This window comes from Diadema antillarum, unplaced genomic scaffold (genome assembly GCF_040938485.1).
Source record: "Diadema antillarum isolate AM-2024a unplaced genomic scaffold, OU_Dant_1.0 scf00000065, whole genome shotgun sequence".
NCBI lineage: Eukaryota > Metazoa > Echinodermata > Echinoidea > Diadematoida > Diadematidae > Diadema > Diadema antillarum.
Genome location: NW_027270954.1, coordinates 2,587,886 through 2,607,470, shown reverse-complemented (window position 1 = coordinate 2,607,470; position 19,585 = coordinate 2,587,886). Strand labels below are relative to the sequence as shown.

Genomic DNA, 19,585 nt, shown 5'->3' with positions numbered 1-19,585 from the left:
CCCTTCGAACGCACAGAGACTGGACAATGCTTTCATGTCTGTCGACATGGCCAACACGTCTTGATGGTCAAGTAGTCACACACTGCCCCCCCCCCCCATTAGCCACCAGCTAAATTGTAGACACTGATTGTTGTTTGACCATGCTGAACATTAAACAACTCTGCTACGTGAAAACGGACCATATGCAACAGCCGATGCACCTCATAGCATCATTAAAGCATGACCATGATTTCAAATTAGGGGTCACAGAGTTTTGATATTACGAGAAAGGGGTTTGGATAAGTTTTTGCAGCATTCAACTGTCTTTTGTGGATAGCATGGACCTCAGGCTTTTTTTTTTTGAGAGAGAAGCTCTTTTTAAAGCTTTTCTAAATTGGAGCCAGACACACTCAACCAATGCCATATAGTTTGCAAGTTCCAGTGCAGATATCTAATAAATGTGTATTTTGTCCCAGGCATGAATGACCAGGGGTGATCAATGGCTCTTGATCTCCAGGAGGACTAACACAAACTGTCACTCTGTATCACAATCTTCACTCAATACCAGTCAAGTTTTAACCTGATTTAGGGGGAAAAATCTAATATGAAAGTCAAGTGGTTTAGAAGTGTAGAAAGTTAACAAAATTTGTTCTCCCATATTATGACATTGCATGAATTGTTAAAATGAATGTTTTACACTCTAGAACAAGCTAGATGTTCTGGTCTGACTCATGTGGAATCTTGGTTGACTGCAGATACTGTATGTAGATACATATAGTGAATAGTGCTAATATCTGATAATTTTGCCATTGCTAACTGTCTTTACATTATATTCAGTCCCGCACATATTATGCGATGTCAGCTTTAAATGTTTCTCAACGAACGCAAAACTTGTCTATGCAATTATTGTTGATGTTGTATCCGCCAGACTAGTGGACAAAGTAGCCAAGACAATATTACTTAATGCAACAATGTAACATTGTTTCTGTGACGTGCAGACAGCCTTATGTAGCATGTGAACAATTTTTGTGCCTAAAGAGTGCCATGAGCTCCGTAAATATATGCTTGTATAGATTTGTTTCGAAGTATGTGATTGTGATATTCTTGCCAGAGTGGACAGTCAGGTAGATTTCTGTGTATATAGGGAAGCAGTTTTAATGTAAATGTTGTAGTAAAATGGTGTAAATACTCGATACAAATTAATACTGTGTAGTACAGAAATTAGTCTATCATTGAACTATATTCCATGTATTCAAAAGGAGTGTCTATATTTCCTTTTTAGAGTGAGTACCTTTCTCTGAATGAAATCTTCAGTGTTATTTTTGTTGGTTGAAATCTAATTATACTTAATAATGTGAATCTATGCAAGCTGTGGAAAGCACAGAAGTGAGGAATCTGATTTAATCTGGAAAGCATATTAATTACCCACTTTTGTGTCTCCACCCCTGGAGGGTGTCTGAGTCATAGCATTTTGGGGGCATTTCTGTCTGCCTGTCTGTCTGTCCGTATGACCCAGATCTTGACGACACAATTTTAACGAAAAGAAGAAGAAGAAGAAGAAGAATATTTTCGTGGATATTTATGAAACATTACCAGAGTGTAGCACATAAGGTGACAATGTGCTGTGTAGATTTTGGAGCAAATTTTCCCTGGGTCGAAGACCAGAATCGCAGAGCTCAGGCTGAAAATGTAATTTTCCAGCCTTAGAGAATGTCAAGTGATGGTATAATTTGATAGGAATGCTAAGAATAGATATACAATCATTAGCATGACGATCAAGTTCATGTCACTGTTTTTGAGCTTAAAGTGTGATTTCCAGATATAATTTCAACCAGTTCCAGTGGTGATATGTGGTTAAAAAAAAGACAGATATTTATAAACAGCTGTTGATGTGGAATGGCATGGATACAATCATTCGCATGAAAGTAAAGTTCGCATCACTGTTTTTGAGCTAAAGATTTAATTTCTAGATAAAATTTCTGCAAATTCCAGTTGTGATATTATGTGGTAAAAGGATAGAAATGTATAAACATCTATTGGTGTGAAGTGGCTGGGATGCAATCATTCGCATGAAGGTCAAGTTCAGGTCACTGTACTGTTTTTTGGCTAAAAAATGTAATTTCTAGATATGATTTCAACCCGTCCCACAGGTGATATTATGTGGCAAAAAGCTAGATAGGAATGTATAACAGCTATTGGTGTGGAACAACAGGGATACAATTATTTGCATGAATGTCAAGTTTAGGTGTCTGCTTTAGGCTGAAATGTAATTTCCTGGTATGAATGTAACCAGCTCCATAGGTGGTGATATATTAGGGAGCTTTAGATTTGTGGTGTGGACGTTTGAGACGACGCTTGAGCTGGACGTTCTCCTCTTCCCTGAGTTGTGTTGAAAAGTAGCTTTAGGTTACGTTGAGGCGCAACCTGTAAAAACTAAAATGGCCCCCCTGATCTGTGCATAAAGTAGCTCTCTATGTTGTGAATTTAAGCGGACGTACAAATAGCCCAGAACGTGTAGTGAGAACTCAGACGACGCGAGCTATAAATGGATCAACTTTGATGTGTGATTTTGTGCATGCTCAGAACAGTTTTTTCCCCTCTGAACGTCCCAGTCGTAAAAATCTAAAGCTCCCTATCATAAAAAGGATAAAACTATATAAACAACTTTTAGGGTGAAGTGGTGGGGATGAAAGGTCAAGGTGAAAGGTCAAGAGGAGTCCCCTAGCTGTCAGATCATGTAATTGAAACATGATCAGGTTTATGTTTTGTCACCCAGGCTGAGGTTGGCTGTTTGGAGTAGCTACAATAGTGCCAAACGTAGTGAAGTCAAATTATATACAATGACCATTCCATCACTAGTTCCAAAGACATTGACGCTAGAATGTTTTATTGTTGACCTTGTTTGGGTGTTGAAAGAATAGCTGTGAAATAATATCATATCTGAACATATATTGACAGTGTCTTTGCATCTGGAGATCAAATATTATCCAAGTGTGCTTTAAAGATAAACCTTGATTTACTAGTATTCAAGTGGTTGTGAATATGACTGTAATATGTAGAAAAAATCAGCAAAGTCTTGAGTGCATCTATCCTTGTAGATGTCTACTATTTGTGTTTTTCTGTCTTTTTGTCTTCTGTTGACAAGCTCCCCATAGGCAGCGTGATCTTGCCATTGAGTAATCACATGCATGAAAAGTGATTTTCCATATTCACTAGCCAGTCAAGCTGTCTGTTCACTTCAGTAACTTAGGGTGGTATTCTGAAAATCTTCCTAAGTTTCTTCCTAAGTCAGAAACTTAGGAAGTGCCTAGGAAAGACAGAATTGGTATTCTGAAATTTCTTCCTAGGCACTTCTTAATGCAAATTAGGCCATCCTTATCCCTGCCCACGTCCTTTCTTCAGCCAATACAAAACACACACCCTCACACACTAAAAACACGTTCTGTGGCCCCTGCATTGCTACACTTAGGGTGGGTTTGCTAATCTACAACTATAGGGCCAAGTCTAGATGCAAGCAACTACTGAATGCTGATAATTAAAAGAGCTTGGTGAGTTAAGCTACAGTACCTGGGCACATGAAGGGCTGAAGTCTAAATAAGCTATTTGAAGATGATGTGTGGACAAATGTAATGTGTCAAGACCCCATCCCAAGACGATCAAATTCTCTTCCTTTTCGATCAGTACATGTGCAATCCATTATTTACTTGATGCTATGTAATTGGAAGCTCTATGAAATGTACTCCTCTCCTGTTGTGATGTGATGAGTCCTTGTGGAGTGAGCAATAAATGTTTTCTGCTTCACTGCTAAAACTGTGGCATTTTGCTTGCATTTTGTCGTGCCTTTGAATGATCACATGTAACAGGGCGGTAAACCTCTTCCTGGGTTCATATAAGTACAGTGCACTCCCGTTATAACGAACATAGTTATAACAAAATTCTCATGGTTACAACAAAGTAAAATTCATGCCATTGCATTATCCACTCTGGTTTTTAATTGTTTATTTGTTTGGTTTATAACGAAATTTTGATACATATATGACTAAAGAAAACTGCTGGTCCCGAGGACTTCGTTATAACTGGAGTCCACTGTATGTGATGTCTAGAGCTGTGATGTGGGAAGATTTCATACAAGGGAATGAGAAGAAGTCCCAGACTTGCCTTTAAATCTCACTCTTTTGCATTACAGGGGCCATGTGGAACCTCCCCTAGGCCCTCAGCCCATCCACTTAAAATATATAATAATAATAATGAAAAAAAAAATGATGATGATGATGATGATGATGATGATAATAATAATGATAATGATAATAACAATAAAGATCATGTTTAGCAGCCCCTGCATTAGATAGGCAATGATGAGGACAACTAAATGTAGTAATTTCATCTTACAAGCAATAATGCATGGTAATTTTTGTCATGTTATTAGGTACTCCTGCACACATGCAAGTAAAAGGTACCTACATGAAATGAATCTGCTTTTCATTTTCAGATCTTATTACATGTATAAAATTTCCATTGAAATCACATTCTTCTGAAATCGTAATCATCTTTTCAATCAAACTTGTCTTGAAATTGAAGAGTTTGTTTGCAAAAACCGATAAGTCCATATTTGCCAAATGGAGATATTTGCAATTAAAGGTCAAGAATAATAAAGAGAATAATAAAAAAATTGTTGCTTCTTTTGACCATAACTTCAAAAATATACCTTTATATGTAGTGACCAATATATGATTTAAAAGGTATTATTTTGTACTTTTTCACAGAGACCGTACTTCAAAATCTTCAAAAATGGACTTATCGGTTTTTGTAAACAAACTCTTCAATTGTTCCCATCAAACTCCACCAGTGTCTTTCACATTCATCTAAATTATGCCTTCCCACTTTAACTTTTTGCCCTCCCCCTGTAAAAATTCAAAAACAAGAACAAAAGCTGCCTAGTAATAAACTACATGTACAACTTTATCAACTGTTTGATCATCTTATCGATTTCATTTCCTAATTCGATGGGCAAACAGCAAGACATTCATATCGTTTTCAAGCCATGCCCTTTTTCTTCAGTAGTATTTTTTTTAAAATTTTTTTTAAAGACCATTTCATTTCCCCAAGATGATTGTTCGCAGCATGTATAATGTAGCGGGAAGCGGGGAAAACCCCTGAGCAAGCATCTAGTCTGACTTCCGGGCCTCGACCTGCTCCCCCCCCCCCCCCCCCAAAAAAAAAAAAATGATATACTAGTAGATAGCAGGAAATGCACAGCACTTATCGATAACATGTAGCAGTTTTGCACTTATCTTTTTAATTTGAGCACAATTTTTCTGCTGGGAAAGACTACCGGCATGACAAAATAATTAATGAGAGACTTACATGTATGTACAGTGTAGGCCATGAACTGGAGTAAAAGGTGAACATCTGTCTCAGCCTCTTGAAAAGACTACGAACTTCACACTTCGCCGCGCGGTTTACGACTTGCACTGAGATTGTTCTGCACAGTTATTAGACGTCAAAAAACCGAGTTACAGTCTACAGAGAGAGCTATCTTCAATATAGGGCCTAGCATTCAAGTTTATAAGGTGAGCATAGAAAAAAAAATGATATTGTCAAAATAGATTTGCCTGTTGTGTGCAATCAACGCATCAGATTCTCAAAAGGCAGATACGACCTGTGTGCAGGCATTGACCGTTGCCTTTGCGTAGTCCCGAACGCTCAATTTGATGCTGTGTACCAGTAAGACGTTTATTTTGAGTGGACACCTATTTACCTTGATTTACCTTGATGTTGGGCATAAAGTATACTGGACTTATTTGCCCCTCTGCATCCTCTTGAAACTTGCTGCAATTGTTATTTGCTCTACTATTCGCATGCGTAGGGCAGGAGCATCATGGAAATATAGTATCCGGGTCATAACAGTTGAACTGATGTTTCCATGACTTTTCCAGATTTGATTTGAAGGTATTGATGCTGCTGCTATTGATGACTTCAGATGGTAGGCTGTTCCATAAATTGACTACTCGGTGTGAGAAATTCCTTTGTCTTACATTTGAGTTTGCGTACGGTTTTCTGAGCTTGAGTGAGTGACCTCTTGTCCTGGAATGTGTATACTGCTGGAAGAAATCTGAGCTACAGCTGTATGCAGGTCGTCTAGGCCATTCAGGATCTTATATGTCTGGATCATATCTGCTCTGTGTCTTCTATGTGACAATGTTGGGAGACCCAGTCTCCTCAGTCGTTCTGTGTAGCTCAGATCTCTCAGACCAGGTAGCAGCTTTGTTGCTCTTCTCTGTACTTTTTCCAGTTTGTCAATGTCCCTCTTTAGGCATGGAAGCCATACACTACTGCAATATTCCAGGGATGGTCGAATGATTGACATGTATAATTGAACTAAACCTCTAGCATCCATATTAGAAAAGGACCTCCTGATTAATCCCAACAGTCTATTTGCCTTGGTGCATACTCTGTTGACATGGTTAGAGAATTGCAGGCTGCTGTCGAATATTACTCCAAGGTCATTCTCATGAGTAACTGTCAAAAGTTCAGATGTATCGTCAGGGTTTAAGTAATAACTCAATCCAGGATTTCTCTTTCCAAAATACATTACTTTACATTTCTTTTGATTGAAGGATAACTGCCAGTCTTTGGCCCATGTTGTGAGTTTCTACAGATCCTCCTGCAGATTGTTATTATCAGACTCTTCATGTCGTGCAGCATACAATTTGGTATCATCGGCGAACAATTTAACTGTGGAATATGTAGATATAATCTCAGGTAGGTCGTTAATGAATATGATAAATAATATTGGGCCTAAAACACTTCCCTGGGGAATTCCACTGGTTACTGTACTTTCTTGTGAACTGGCTCCTTCTACTACTACTCGTTGAGTGCGTTCAAGGAGAAATGCTTTGATCCAGTTCCAAATTTTCCCTCTGATTCCATATCCATAAATTTTCTTGAGTAGTCTTGTATGTGGTACACTGTCAAAAGCCTTGCGATAGTCTAAATAAATACAGTCGACTATGTCTTTAACATCAAGAGCAGCACTCCAGTCATTTGTTACTTCAAGTAGTTGTGTGGCGCAGGATCTGCCTCTTCTGAATCCATGTTGATGAAGTGTTAACAAATCGTCGTTTTCAAGATGAGCCATTATTGAATCCCTTATGAGTGTTTCCATTATTTTACAGACAGCACTGGTAAGACTCACAGGTCGATAATTCTCTGCTTCACATTTTGGACCTTTCTTATGAATTGGGACCACGTTAGCAGATTTCCACATTACTGGTACGTGGCCTGCATTTAATGATGTGTTAAAAATATCTGTCAATACTGGCGCATGGCCTCTTGTAATTCCTTCAGTATCCTAACGTGAACTTCATCTGGTCCGGGAGACTTGTCGTAATCCAGATTTCGGATAACCTTCAGTACATCTGAGACGTCTACTTCCATATCGTCTTAAAGGTTCTATGAAGAGTCTGTCACAAAAATCTGGAACATCATGAATATCTTCCCTGGTAAAAACTGAACTAAAGTAGTCATTTAACACTTGTGACTTTTCTTCATTACTTTCCGCTAGCGTACCATCATCTCTTTTTAAAGCAGGAATGCTTGACTTAGACTTTGTCTTACTATGAATATATCTCCAAAAGCTCTTTGTGTTAAGTTGAACTTCTGATGAAAGCTTCCGTTCGAATTCACGTTTAGCGTAATTAATCATTCTTGTGGCTTCATTCCTCCTTCTAGCATACACTGCCTTTGATTCTAAAGTGCTCCTTCCCTTGCGTCTATCCTTCTGGTACACATTCCATGCTTTGTGTTTTTAGCTCACCTGAGCCAAAGGCTCAAGTGAGCTATTGCGATCGCCCTTCGTCCGGCGTCCGTCGTGCGTCGTGCGTCGTGCGTCGTGCGTCGTGCGTCGTGCGTCGTGCGTCGTCCGTCGTCCGTCGTCCGTCGTGCGTCGTCCGTCGTGCGTCGTGCGTAAACTTTTTACATTTTCATCTTCTTCTTGAAAACCCCATGACCGATTTTCATCAAACTTGGCAGGTAGCATCCCTAGGGGGTTAGGAACTCAATTTGTTAAAATGGGCACCATGCCCCACCCAGGGGGCCCCCAGGGGGGCCCAAACCCCCCAAAATTAAGGAATCTGTAAAAATCTTCTTCTCTAGAACCAGAAGTGATAGAGCTAAGTTAATACTATGAGTTAGTACATTGATGACTGTAGTTTCAAGTTTGTTCATGGCAGAATCAGGGGTGCCCCCCTTGGGACCCAGGGGAGGGGGGTGGGGAAGGGTTCTAATGGGGCCTAAATTGTACATTTTCATCTTCTTCTTGAGAACTCCATGACCCATTTTCACCAAACTTGGCAGGTAGCATCCCTAGGGGGTTAGGAACTCCATTTGTTAAAATGGGCACCATGACCCACCCAGGGGGCCCCCAGGGGGCCCAAACCCCCCAAAATTAAGGAATCCGCAAAAATCTTCTTCTCTAGAACCAGAAGTGATAGAGCTAGGTTAATACTATGAGTTAGCACATTGATGACTGTAGTTTCAAGTTTGTTCATGGCAGAATCAGGGGTGCCCCCCTTGGGACCCAGGGGGGGGGGGGGGGGGGGGGGGGTGAGGAGGGGTCCTAATGGGGCCTAAATTGTACATTTTTATCTTCTTCTTGAGAACCCCATGACCCATTTTCACCAAACTTGGCAGGTAGCATCCCTAGGGGGTTAGGATCTCAATTTGTTAAAATGGGCACCATGCCCCGCCCAGGGGGCCCCCAGGGGGCCCAAACCCCCCAAATGAAGGAATCTTTAAAAATCTTCTCTAGAATCAGAAGTTATAGAGCTGAGATAATACTATGAGTGAGTACATTAATGACTGTAGTTTCAAGTTTGTTCATAGGAGATCCAGGGGTGCCCCTCTTGGGGGTGGGGGGGGGGGGGGGTGGTTGGAAGGGTCCAAATAGGGGCCTGAATTGTACATTTTCATCTTCTTCCTGAAAACCTCATGATGGATTTTTGTCAAACTTGGCAGGTAGCATCCCTAGGTGGTCAGGATCTCAATTTATCAAACTGGGCACCATGCCCCACCCAGAGGGCCCCAGGGGGCCCCAATTCCCCCAAATTAAGGAATCTTGAAAAAATTGGGCCCTTCTTGTACATTTTCATCTTCCACTTGAGAATGCCTCGTCAAATTTTGGTAGAGCTGTGAATAATTTAGATTAGTGACTGCGTGAAAGGTGAACTTGCGATACTCAGGTGAGCGCTAGACCCGCGGGTCTCTTGTTCTTTAATGCATCTTTTTACTTCCGCATTCATCCATAAAGGCCTTGGCTTCCTCGAGGCAGGAACCGCCGGTACGAACTCCTCAGACAGTTTCTTAATGATGTTCATAAAAGCCAAATACTTCTCCTCTACATGGTTAAGATGATAAATCACATCGAATAATCTATTGTCTTCAGTGAACTTCCTCATCTGATCATATTTTCCTTTGTAGTAGGCGTATCGGGGAGATCTCCTCCTGTCTTCTTTTACAGTTGTTATCAGTTCAAAAATAACAGTCAGGTGATCACTCTTACCTAATGGGGCCTTCAACTGTATGTTGTTAATCATTTCAGGCTGATTTGATAGTAAAAGGTCCAGTGTATTACTCGCCTGTCCTTCCCTGAGTCGAGTAGGTTCAGTGATCAATTGACTGTAGTACAAGTCCTCAATACATTCTATAAATCTGTAACTGAAGCTTTCCATAGAATCTGAAGTCTCTGGAGGATTCCACGTGATATGGGGGAGGTTGAAATCTCCAACCAGTAAAGTGTGAGAAAAATGCAGCTTGTCAATAGTATTCAATAAACTAAGCAGAGCTTCATCATTCTCAGTCTTGCTATTTGGACTCCGGTATATACATCCTATAAGTATACTGTGCTTACTTGATGATGGCCGGATATTACACCAGACGCTTTCAAGGAATGTGTCTCCATGTATTGTAACCATACTGGCATTAAGTTCTGCTCTCACGTAAATTACTACCCCTCTCTTCCGAAGTTCCACATCTGCCAGAAACATATCAAATCCTGGTATACTGTATTCTACTTCCTCCACGTCTGTTCTGGAAAATTTAGGGCATATCTCTGTTAATGCGATAATTGCTGGTTTCTCAACTTCTATACTGCATAGTAATTCATTTCTCTTGTTTAACAGAGAATCAACATTACTATAGAGAAATTTAACATGTAGTCACTGGTCGGATTCGTACTCCTTCCTCTCTTCACTCTCCTCCTCTGATAGGGTGTAGCCTTTGGCTGTTTCTTGTTTGGGACCTCTGGTGTGGAGGGATTTTCCAGCCTTCCTTTCCTTTGTCTCAGAAGTGGGATTGTTTGAAGAGCCAGATGGTCTGGTTTGGTCTGTTGATACAGAGTATCCTTTATGATCTTTAGTTGTAGTTGTAGGTTCTCCTGCGAGTTTCTGTTCTGTTCTGGTCAGCGGTGAAGATTTGGAGATTCTTCCTTTGTAGATTTTCAAGTTGGTTTCACCATTTTCTCTTCTCCTACATAGTTCCTCTCTCAGGAATTTCCTCTCCTCTCTCTGCTGAAGCGTCAGGTCGGGAGATATGTATGTGTTTTTCCATTTTGCAGTCTTGCGGAGGTGTTTTGCATTCCTCAGGATTTCACTCTTTTTTACTTGACTGTTTTCGTCTGCCAATTCAACAAGTAGGACTCTGGCTTTGTCTGGAGACCATCTTCCTAGTCTACGAACCTTGGTGAAGTTAGCATCTACAACCTTTACTCCTGAGTTGAGAATGTCTCTTACAGATGCAATGTCATCTTGTTGCCTCTCATTACGTAGGTTACTATCGGATTCTGGGACCCCATAGATTACGATGTTGTTTTTTCGTTTCTCTCTCTCTTCAAGTTCATCCACAGACCTAGTTATCACATTAACCAGTTCACCTTGATGTTGTTTGATGGGACTAGGCTGGCTTGGTACTTTGGTGTTCAGATCGTTTGCATCTTTGGCATTGGATTCTTCAGTGACTTGTGCGTACGTTCTATGTGACATCAGAGGAGAGTCACTATGTCTATGTCTGTGAGATTCGTTAGATTTCAGCATCAGAGACATCGTATCCTGCATCTGTTTCATCACATACTCTATTTTATCGTTCACATCCTTCTTCACTTTCTCCAGTAAATCCTCAACATTCACATCTGATCTAGAGGTAGACTGGCAAGTGGTTGTACGTGTTCTACTGCTAGTACTAGTGCTCAAGTCAGGATTTGTAATTGACATAACAGCATCTTTAGCCCCTTGTACAGCAGTTCTCTCACATTCTTTGCAGTACCAGTGACATCTTTCCCCGACCTTACTTCTGAGTAAGTTGTAAACTTCGATACTCATGTCTTGACATGCCAAGCACACCCATTGGTCACAGGTTTCACATTCAATCAGTTGTTTCCTACCTGATTTGTTGCACTGTTGACATACAATGAAGTATAACTCATCTTTCTCCACCTTTCCTCCCTTTTTGGACTTGGGTTCTCCTGCTTTCTTGGCACCAGCTCCACTACTGGCAGAAGTTGATCCTTTTCTACCGGATTTCCCTTTCTTGTCTTGCTTGGTATTTGAACCTTGCTCGGCGAAGATTGTGCGCTTGGATTTGTGAAGCATCTCTGCGTTTGTAGAACTTGAAGTTGGAGCTTCAACAGAATCAGTGGTTTGGTCATCCTCTGCTTTGCCGCACGATGATTCCCGATCTGTGGTTTCCACTTCGTCTACGGCGTGTACTTCATTAACTTCACGATTTTTTTCATTTTTTCCGAATGGTGAAATCCTTGTCAACGTCTGCTGTAGTTTTTCCATGGCTTTCGTGTAGACGTCCGGTAGCTATATCGACGAAACCCGTTGCTTACTGGAACCACTGCAGCCGGTTTCATACGACGTTACGTGTGTAGGGATTACACACTATACATGTGCAATCTGATGCCCATAGCGTTGTACGGAGTACTTTCCAATTCCTCGGTCGCATGGGTTGCAAAAACTGAATCGAATCAATCTTTGCTAATCCTCCTGATAAAAATCCAGAAAACTCTTCCAGTGGTATCACAATGGTTTCCTTTTCCAGATTGATGGGTTATTCCGAGTGATATCCAACAAGAATCATGTATTTAGTGAAATTCCTGAGTCACATCGCGAGAGTTTCCCAGAGACACGTCCTACCCCTACGCATGCGCAGAAATAACTTACTTTATTTAGCAGGGTAACTTACGTTACCCTGCTGCTTCTGCACCTGTCTGTACCTGTGAGCTGCACCTATGTCCAATCCGTTTTCGATCAGTCCGTTTCTATACACTGATCTAACCTTTGTGTTTTAGTAGCAATTTCCATGCCTTCTCCAACTCTACCACTGGCCACTGTACTGCTGTATGACATGTAATTTTAGATGCTCTCTGTTTTTTTCTTTCAAAATCCAGAGTCAAGAGAATTCACTGGTGACACTGCCCTGGGCCGCAACTTACAGTTGCAGAGGCAAAGAACGCAGCAAAGTGAGACAAGCGAACCAAAGCCAACATGTTGCAGCAAGAGCACAAACTCCTGGTACAGACTCTCCTGGCACGGGGACTGCTTACGGAGGAAGAGATGGAAGGCATCTATGCAGAAATCAAGGAGAGATGCAATGGTAAATTTATCTCTATATATATCGATCATACCAATCAAATTCTTTGCTCAGGCAATTTGTTCAAAATTTAATTACATCGTGTGCTTCCCTTCTCAGATGGGATCTTTCCCAGCAGTCTGTAATGTCACAGTATTAGACCTGTATAAAGAAAATTAAGAGAATTTCACAAATCTTCACTATTTATGACAAACGCTCATTCCGTTTTCCTTTAGTGATTGCGTAGACAATCTACACAAAATGTGAACAGTAGGTGTCTAAGTTTGGATGAACTACTAGTAGTTCAAGTGAAGTCCACATCAATGTTGCTTTGCACCGATTTTTATAATTTTCTTCAAACTTTCACTAAGTGTTTGGCTATCTTTCTAAATTCCTTAAATCCACATACATACCGTGTATGTTTGGAAAAACTTTCTCTTTAATGATGGATTCTGTTATTAATTTTTTCACTGCTTACAAATATCAGACGTTTCGATGTCCAATTGTGTGGTGTCTAGCATTATACTCGAGACTGATGGAACTTGTTAATTGTGAATTCAAAATACTACATGCATGGGAATTTCTTTTATGTAGGTGGTAAAAGAAACTTTGCCTTGCACCGTGAAAAACAGAAATGACAGTTTTTGTTATTTCTGCTCTTTTATCTCTAATAATGATAATGATAACAATGATGATAACAATAATAATAATAATAATACATTACATTTGTAATGCGCTTCAATGTTTCTCTCTCCCTCCCCTCTTTCTCTTTATCTGTCTCTCTCATTCTCTATCTCTTTCTTTAACTTATGCTATTATGGTAACTATAGTAACCAATGCGGTGTCCTTTGCTCAGTTCAAGGATACCATCAACAGCCAGCTGAATAAAGTTTCCATGGAGATTAAGCACACACGAGACGATGACACTGGGACTCCAATGTATGCTCTGGTAAGTCTGGCAGTTCTTGAACATACTAGGAGAACATGGACTCTTTGTGCTACAACAGCAAGCTTTCACTTTGGTTTGACCTGTAAGAACTGTATGCAAACTTGAGCAACATTAATATGTCAGCACTTTGAGCAAAGTTTCAGTGGATATAGCAATGCTGCACACTGGCACTGGTCGGCCGGTCCCTGACCAGTAAAAATCACTGTTGGACTAGTAACTTTTTCAGGAATTCACCAATAAAAATGGCAAACCCCCCCCCCCCCCCCCCCCCAGGAACCTACTGGTCCTACAGACAGGTCAGACCGGTAGAAGAAATGGGTTAGTATAGCTAGTAGTAAAATAACATTTTAAATAATTTGTTCCTTATTTCCCACTAAATATGTTTTTCATTGCATCTGTCATTTCAGGTTATGGTGTGGACCGATCTCACCACTGATTACAGTCACCACTACCAGCCCCAACAGATTGAGTACTTCAAAAAAGTGGTGAGTTCAGGTTCATGAAATCTCTGGACCAATGAAGAATGAACAAGTGGTAATGTTGTGATTTCTCACTAGGGAACTGTAAAACCAGAAATGTTCGTGTGCATTTTAATTTCACAAATTTCGCGTGAGCCAAGATTCAAGAAATTAAAATGCGCTCAAAAGTTCTTAGCTCTTTCTGGTGGCTTGACTAGTCTCTCATAAAGTTCCTCAGCTTGCTCCCCATACAATAACCACAGCAAGAAGGCCTTTGACAGAGGCAAAGTTTCTATCTACTTCCCTATGTACAGTGTAGCTGTTTAGATAATCCTTTCAGTAGACTGTATTATACAACACCTGAAAAGAATGTACTGATTAGTACATTAGCCAACCAATTTGTGCATGGACAGAATAAAAGGTCATTCATTCTAACACAACAGGCATGTTACTTTTTAAATTCACTGGGATTTAAGCATCTGTCATGTAAGGATTATTCATGTAATTCTTATAAATGCTGCTTGCCAGCACATCCACCTGACAGCAAAAGTGGTATTTGGCAATGTCATTGGAAAGAGATTGTTGATACATTCAATGCAAAATAACGGAATTGATGATTTCCCGAAGTATTAATTGACAGAGCGTTCTGGTCATCTGGTCTATGCAAGTTCATTCTTTGTTTGAACAGGATTGATGAATCCCATAAATTGTTGCATGAAGCTTATGCATTATGTCGTTATGAAAACGAGTGAAGTGCTCTTACCAGCTGAGAAAAAAGAAAGGTAATTCATACCAAATTGCCCATGAGCTAACTCTAAACTGGCTTATTGCTCATCATGTGACATGCAGTTAAACGTTACACTGTTGCACAGCATAAGTCCACAAAGTTGCACTGTTGCTGTCAGCCGTGCAATTTTGTTTGAGCAAAAATGTATGTCACATGGCTGATGTCAGTAATTTCCGTTGACTCCCATGTTCTTGTTAAACACGTGATTGATGCGAATTTTTTTTTTCTTCCATTGTAAGGCTCTGATGTCACAATAAACAAACCTTTGCCATGCCTGTGCACTCAACAGTTACAGGCACACATTCTGTCAGTCATTTTACTGTATTAAACAACTTCAACCATTTGGTTTCAGGTATAACTGGCTGTGACTATGACTGTGCTGCTCATTTGCCTTTCATGAAAAACTCTTTGCCATTTGAGTACTAAATTCAAGAATCTGTGCAGCCCACATTTGTTGATGTCGGATATGTTTTATGAAACATAGTGAATGGTCTTTGCTTATATACAATGGAACAAAATTTTGCACTTGTTAAAAGATGAGGTGCACTAGACATGAGTCAGCTTCGCCTCGGTGAATGTAGCGCCTTTTATCTTTCACCTCACGCAAAATCTTGTACCTTCACACTTGTGACCATTCACAGTTTGCATAGTATCCTGGCTGAACTTGAGCCTCCAAACTGATTACAAAAGGTGGAGAAAAATGCAGAAAAAGTGGGACGAAAACTGACACTTATCAAACTGTGTCATCATAATATTGTTGAATCTAGAATAATGAATAGAATAATTCTCTCTCTCTCTCTTGCTCTGTGCAGGTGAATTCCATTGTGACATCAGAGAGAGGTGTCATGTCATCCACTGACCTCCTCAACCTCATAGATGAATGTGAGAGACCCATGAGTAAATCGGATACACAAGACACACTGCAGCGCTTGATGGAGGACAAGTGGTTGAATGAGGTAACATTGGCTGCTGGTCGACAGACTCATGGCTGAAGTGATCATGATAAAAGGGAAATTCCATCCTGATTCTAATAAGAATGATTCACAATACTTCTACAGCGCATTATCACATTTAAAGATGTCTCTCTAAGCGCTTGCAAAAAAAAAAAATGATAATAGATTGCTGTCTATAAAAACAGAAAAGTTGGAGAAGTAGATCAATGAACATTTTTTTTGTTAAATTAAAAATCAAACAAACTAAAAAAGTTACCAACTGGAAAAGTTGAGAGAGTAAGGCAAATTGGCAAATCTGTGTGATGTACATACGTGTGGGTGTTGAATAGCTCTCTATTCTGTTCATCAAGAAAAAAGGGGAAAAAAATGATCATTCTTCTTTTGAGAACAATTTTCTTCTGACGTGGGCCCTGTTTTATCAAAAGATGAAATTGATTTTAAATTTCCTTTTAAACACACAGACTGCCATAGACTTATCATAGAAATCAACTTTTTAATCAATTTTAATTCGTCATAAAACAGGGCCCTGTTCTTGGTATTATTAAAGGTGTAACATTTTTGTGTGTCCTCCCCAGCAGGTAAGTTCTTACTGTGGCCACATACAAGTTTAATCAACTATACAATCATTTTAATAAGACTCAAATAATTGACATGAGGCTAAATGCTGCGTGAACTTGAGTATGACCTTCTTCTTCAAAAATTGCTATTTATTTCCAACTGCAAGTAATTGGTTGTAATTACCGCATGTTGACTTGCGTACTAGCTTTGATACCCTAACAACAGTGTTGTGCTTGGTTATCAATTCGTAGAATATCAGTGTAAGTCATTTTTTTCCTGAATGTACATGATTATGGCACTATTGTAGACCAGTCAGAATTTTGATAACAAAGGAATATTCCTGTCAAATCTTTTTCCTGGTGTATGTTTTCACAAAATCTTGAATGTTATCAAAGCTTTTCAAATAAGTCTGGAGCATGACAAACTAGTTTAGGTGTCTCATTGATAGCTTTCTTAGTTCCATGAAAATGAGAAGGACATTTTGATGAACATGTATATAAATGGTAATATATTTCCATTTGTATACATTTTGTAGTGAATTCGAACCAAATCATGAAATAAATTAGTTTACCCAGCATCTAAATTTGAAGTAGAAAGTAGGATTTAATATACAGTAATGCACACTGATATGAATTATTATATTATTGTTTATTGTTTGAATTCCTTGCAAATGTAGGTGAAATGGCAATGTTTTATTTTTGTTCTATTCTGTTTGTTGTTTCAGAGAGATGGTGAAATCTGGCTCTCCAGCCGTACTATCATGGAGCAGGAGACGTACCTGAGACAGACGTATGATTGTGTGGACGAATGTGAATTCTGCAAACAAATCGCTATCAAGGTATATCAGATAATAAGAATATATTGTTTATATTACTGTATACGCAGATAGATAGAACGATTGTAGAAAAAATGTATAGATTTAATCATTAATAATGTAGATAGGTAGATAGATGCAATGAATATGAACATTTGAAGCTGCAGTTGTACGGTTTTAGGCCAGCATGTTTCAAATGTTTAGTGCTAGTTATTGCGTAATACAGGTGACTCTTGTTGTAACAAAATCCTCAGGATCAGCCAGGACATATTTGTCAAAATTTTTTTTTTCTCAAATGTGTTGCCAAATATGTCCTGAAGTTGTTAGTTTATGCTGGAATCACACTCAATTCATTATGTTCATTACTCCATAATGGTTTGTTATGCTCAAGACTTCTATCCCATGTTTCTATAAAACAGACAATAGAGCTGAGGAAGACGTAAGGTCGAAAGCTCTATACTGCTGAAGCTGGCACTGTGCGACATCTATTGCCTTCATTGTCACAATCATAAATAAGAGATGTATACACACACATAGTCACACACATGCTGTATACGCTGTTATTTTCACGTACAGATATTTTTTCGAATAAGGAGGTCATAGACATTTTTGCGAGATGTTTTCGCCAAATGACGTGGCACTAATGTAAATGCACTATCATTCAAGGGCATCAAGACATTTTTGTGTTTTGTTAAATTCGCGATCCAACTGTGATCCGCAAAATTTGCAAAAATTCAACCCTTGTGAAAATAACAGTTTATTCAGTACATCGTCGCTGGGGCGACAAGACCTCGTCCTCGTTTCTACGAAAAGTCAAATGTTCAGGAGAGCCAAAAAACATGGCGGCCAAAGCACTATACTGAATGGGACAGCCATTTCTATGACGTGCCACGGTGGCTTCATTTTTGGGATAAGACAACTAGAATTTGGACAGGACATCACTTAACTGGTTATTTGACCTTAAATGCAAAAAAGTCATTTTCACCAAAATTGCAGACACAAGGTCTTGTCACCCCAGCAGCGTCATATATGATTTAACAAATTTATAAATTTGAACCGATATCATTGAGGAAGATCAATTAATTAAATAAAACTTGTTCAATATTTTAAATGTGCTTCATCTTCCAGCCTTGAAGCTTGTCCAACTGTCCAAACTTTCTGACCACAGTGTAGTGACTGAATTGCTTTCCATCATGGAGATTGCATTTGTTTGTTTGTTTGTTTGTTTGTGTTTTTGCACAGTGCCAGATATGCAGCCAGTGTGGGATCAAGCGCCACAGTTACTGCGCAGAGCGCTTCACCAGGCCGCAGGAGAGGGTGTGTCGAAGATGCAGTCTTCCTTGGGAGTGAGACAGCGAGCCCTGAGAGAGGGGGAGGGAGAGGGGGAGGGATCCTCTTGCCTTGTTCAAACTGTCGAATCCTGGGGAGGAGACTTTTTGATTCAGAAATCATCATCCTGTGCTTGTTAAATTGGCAACTCTGAATTTTGTCTGCCTAGCCTACATTGGAGAAGGAATAAATGGAACTGAACACATTCATTTAAACAACATTTTTAAACATAAAGAAAGTTTTGCTATTTTTTTTTTGCCTATTTGAGAGAGATGCAATAACTTTCATCTTTTAAAATGTATTGCAGATTTAAAAAACCAGGGTAATATAGCTGTGAAGAGGTGTTTAAAAGATTTGCAACTGGCACAATAAATGAACACCAAAGGGTTGAAATGAAATGAACAGTGAATATAATGATAAAATAACACAACGGTCTCTAATGGGATGGGTGAATTTATTTGAGAAAGACCCCCCCCCCCCCCCAACCTTGAGGACATGGTCCCAATTGATAGTACATTAGCCCATTTGCACATCACTGCTTCTCAAACAATAAGAACAGCTAGGGGCAAGCTTTAGGTGTACAATGTATCCATTAAAGTGCCTTGATGAGTGAATGTGTATGTTGATAGAAGTGACGGAGACTTTTGAGAAGGGGTGCAAATGAGAAGTTGTGCCATTTTACATGTGTCAATAAAAATATAGATCTTGGCCACTCTTTGCAAGAATCGGCTAGAAGTTAGCTTGCCAGTAGGAATTGATTCATGATGTAGACGTAAAACCATTTGACTCTGTAGGAACTGAAGATTCTTTACATAATTGCCTATTTTTCCCTGAAGGTACAGAAATAATGCTCTCATTTTGACAACTTTCTAAATTATGCAAAATGGCTCATACTGCATGTTTATGTTTGTCTAATATTAATTAGTTATGTTTATTTGAAAGCCTATTGAGACTTTACCAAGAGAATGGTGTGTCACAGAAGTAATTCTGACATACTTTTGTTGACTTTTGGCCTGTTCTTAATTACATAAATATGTATTCTATATGGAAACAATTAGAATGGTAAAGCATAAAACTATGAAAAAGACAGAAAAACAGACAGGGGTTTTGGGTATTTTAGGGAGTAATAAG

At 39.4% G+C, this 19,585-nt stretch overlaps 1 protein-coding gene across 1 annotated transcript; it reads left to right on the top strand.

Annotated features, from left to right (window-relative positions):
• Positions 1-15,513: 15,513 nt before the first annotated feature.
• On the top strand, positions 15,514-18,544 carry LOC139716395 (non-structural maintenance of chromosomes element 1 homolog). The gene is made up of 3 exons (XM_071627944.1): positions 15,514-15,756; positions 17,036-17,149; positions 18,368-18,544. Exons 1-3 carry the CDS (start codon positions 15,646-15,648, stop codon positions 18,473-18,475), a joined length of 333 nt encoding a protein of 110 aa, XP_071484045.1. The 5' UTR covers positions 15,514-15,645; the 3' UTR covers positions 18,476-18,544.
• The last annotated feature ends 1,041 nt before the right edge of the window (positions 18,545-19,585 follow it).

Excerpts from the sequence above, each read along its gene's own strand:
- LOC139716395 (XM_071627944.1), top strand. The coding sequence starts at position 15,646 with ATGTCATCCACTGACCTCCTCAACCTCATAGATGAATGTGAGAGACCC. Across the intron at positions 15,757-17,035 it reads AGGACAAGTGGTTGAATGAG|AGAGATGGTGAAATCTGGCT; the intron begins GTAACATTGGCT and ends TTGTTGTTTCAG. Across the intron at positions 17,150-18,367 it reads GCAAACAAATCGCTATCAAG|TGCCAGATATGCAGCCAGTG; the intron begins GTATATCAGATA and ends GTTTTTGCACAG.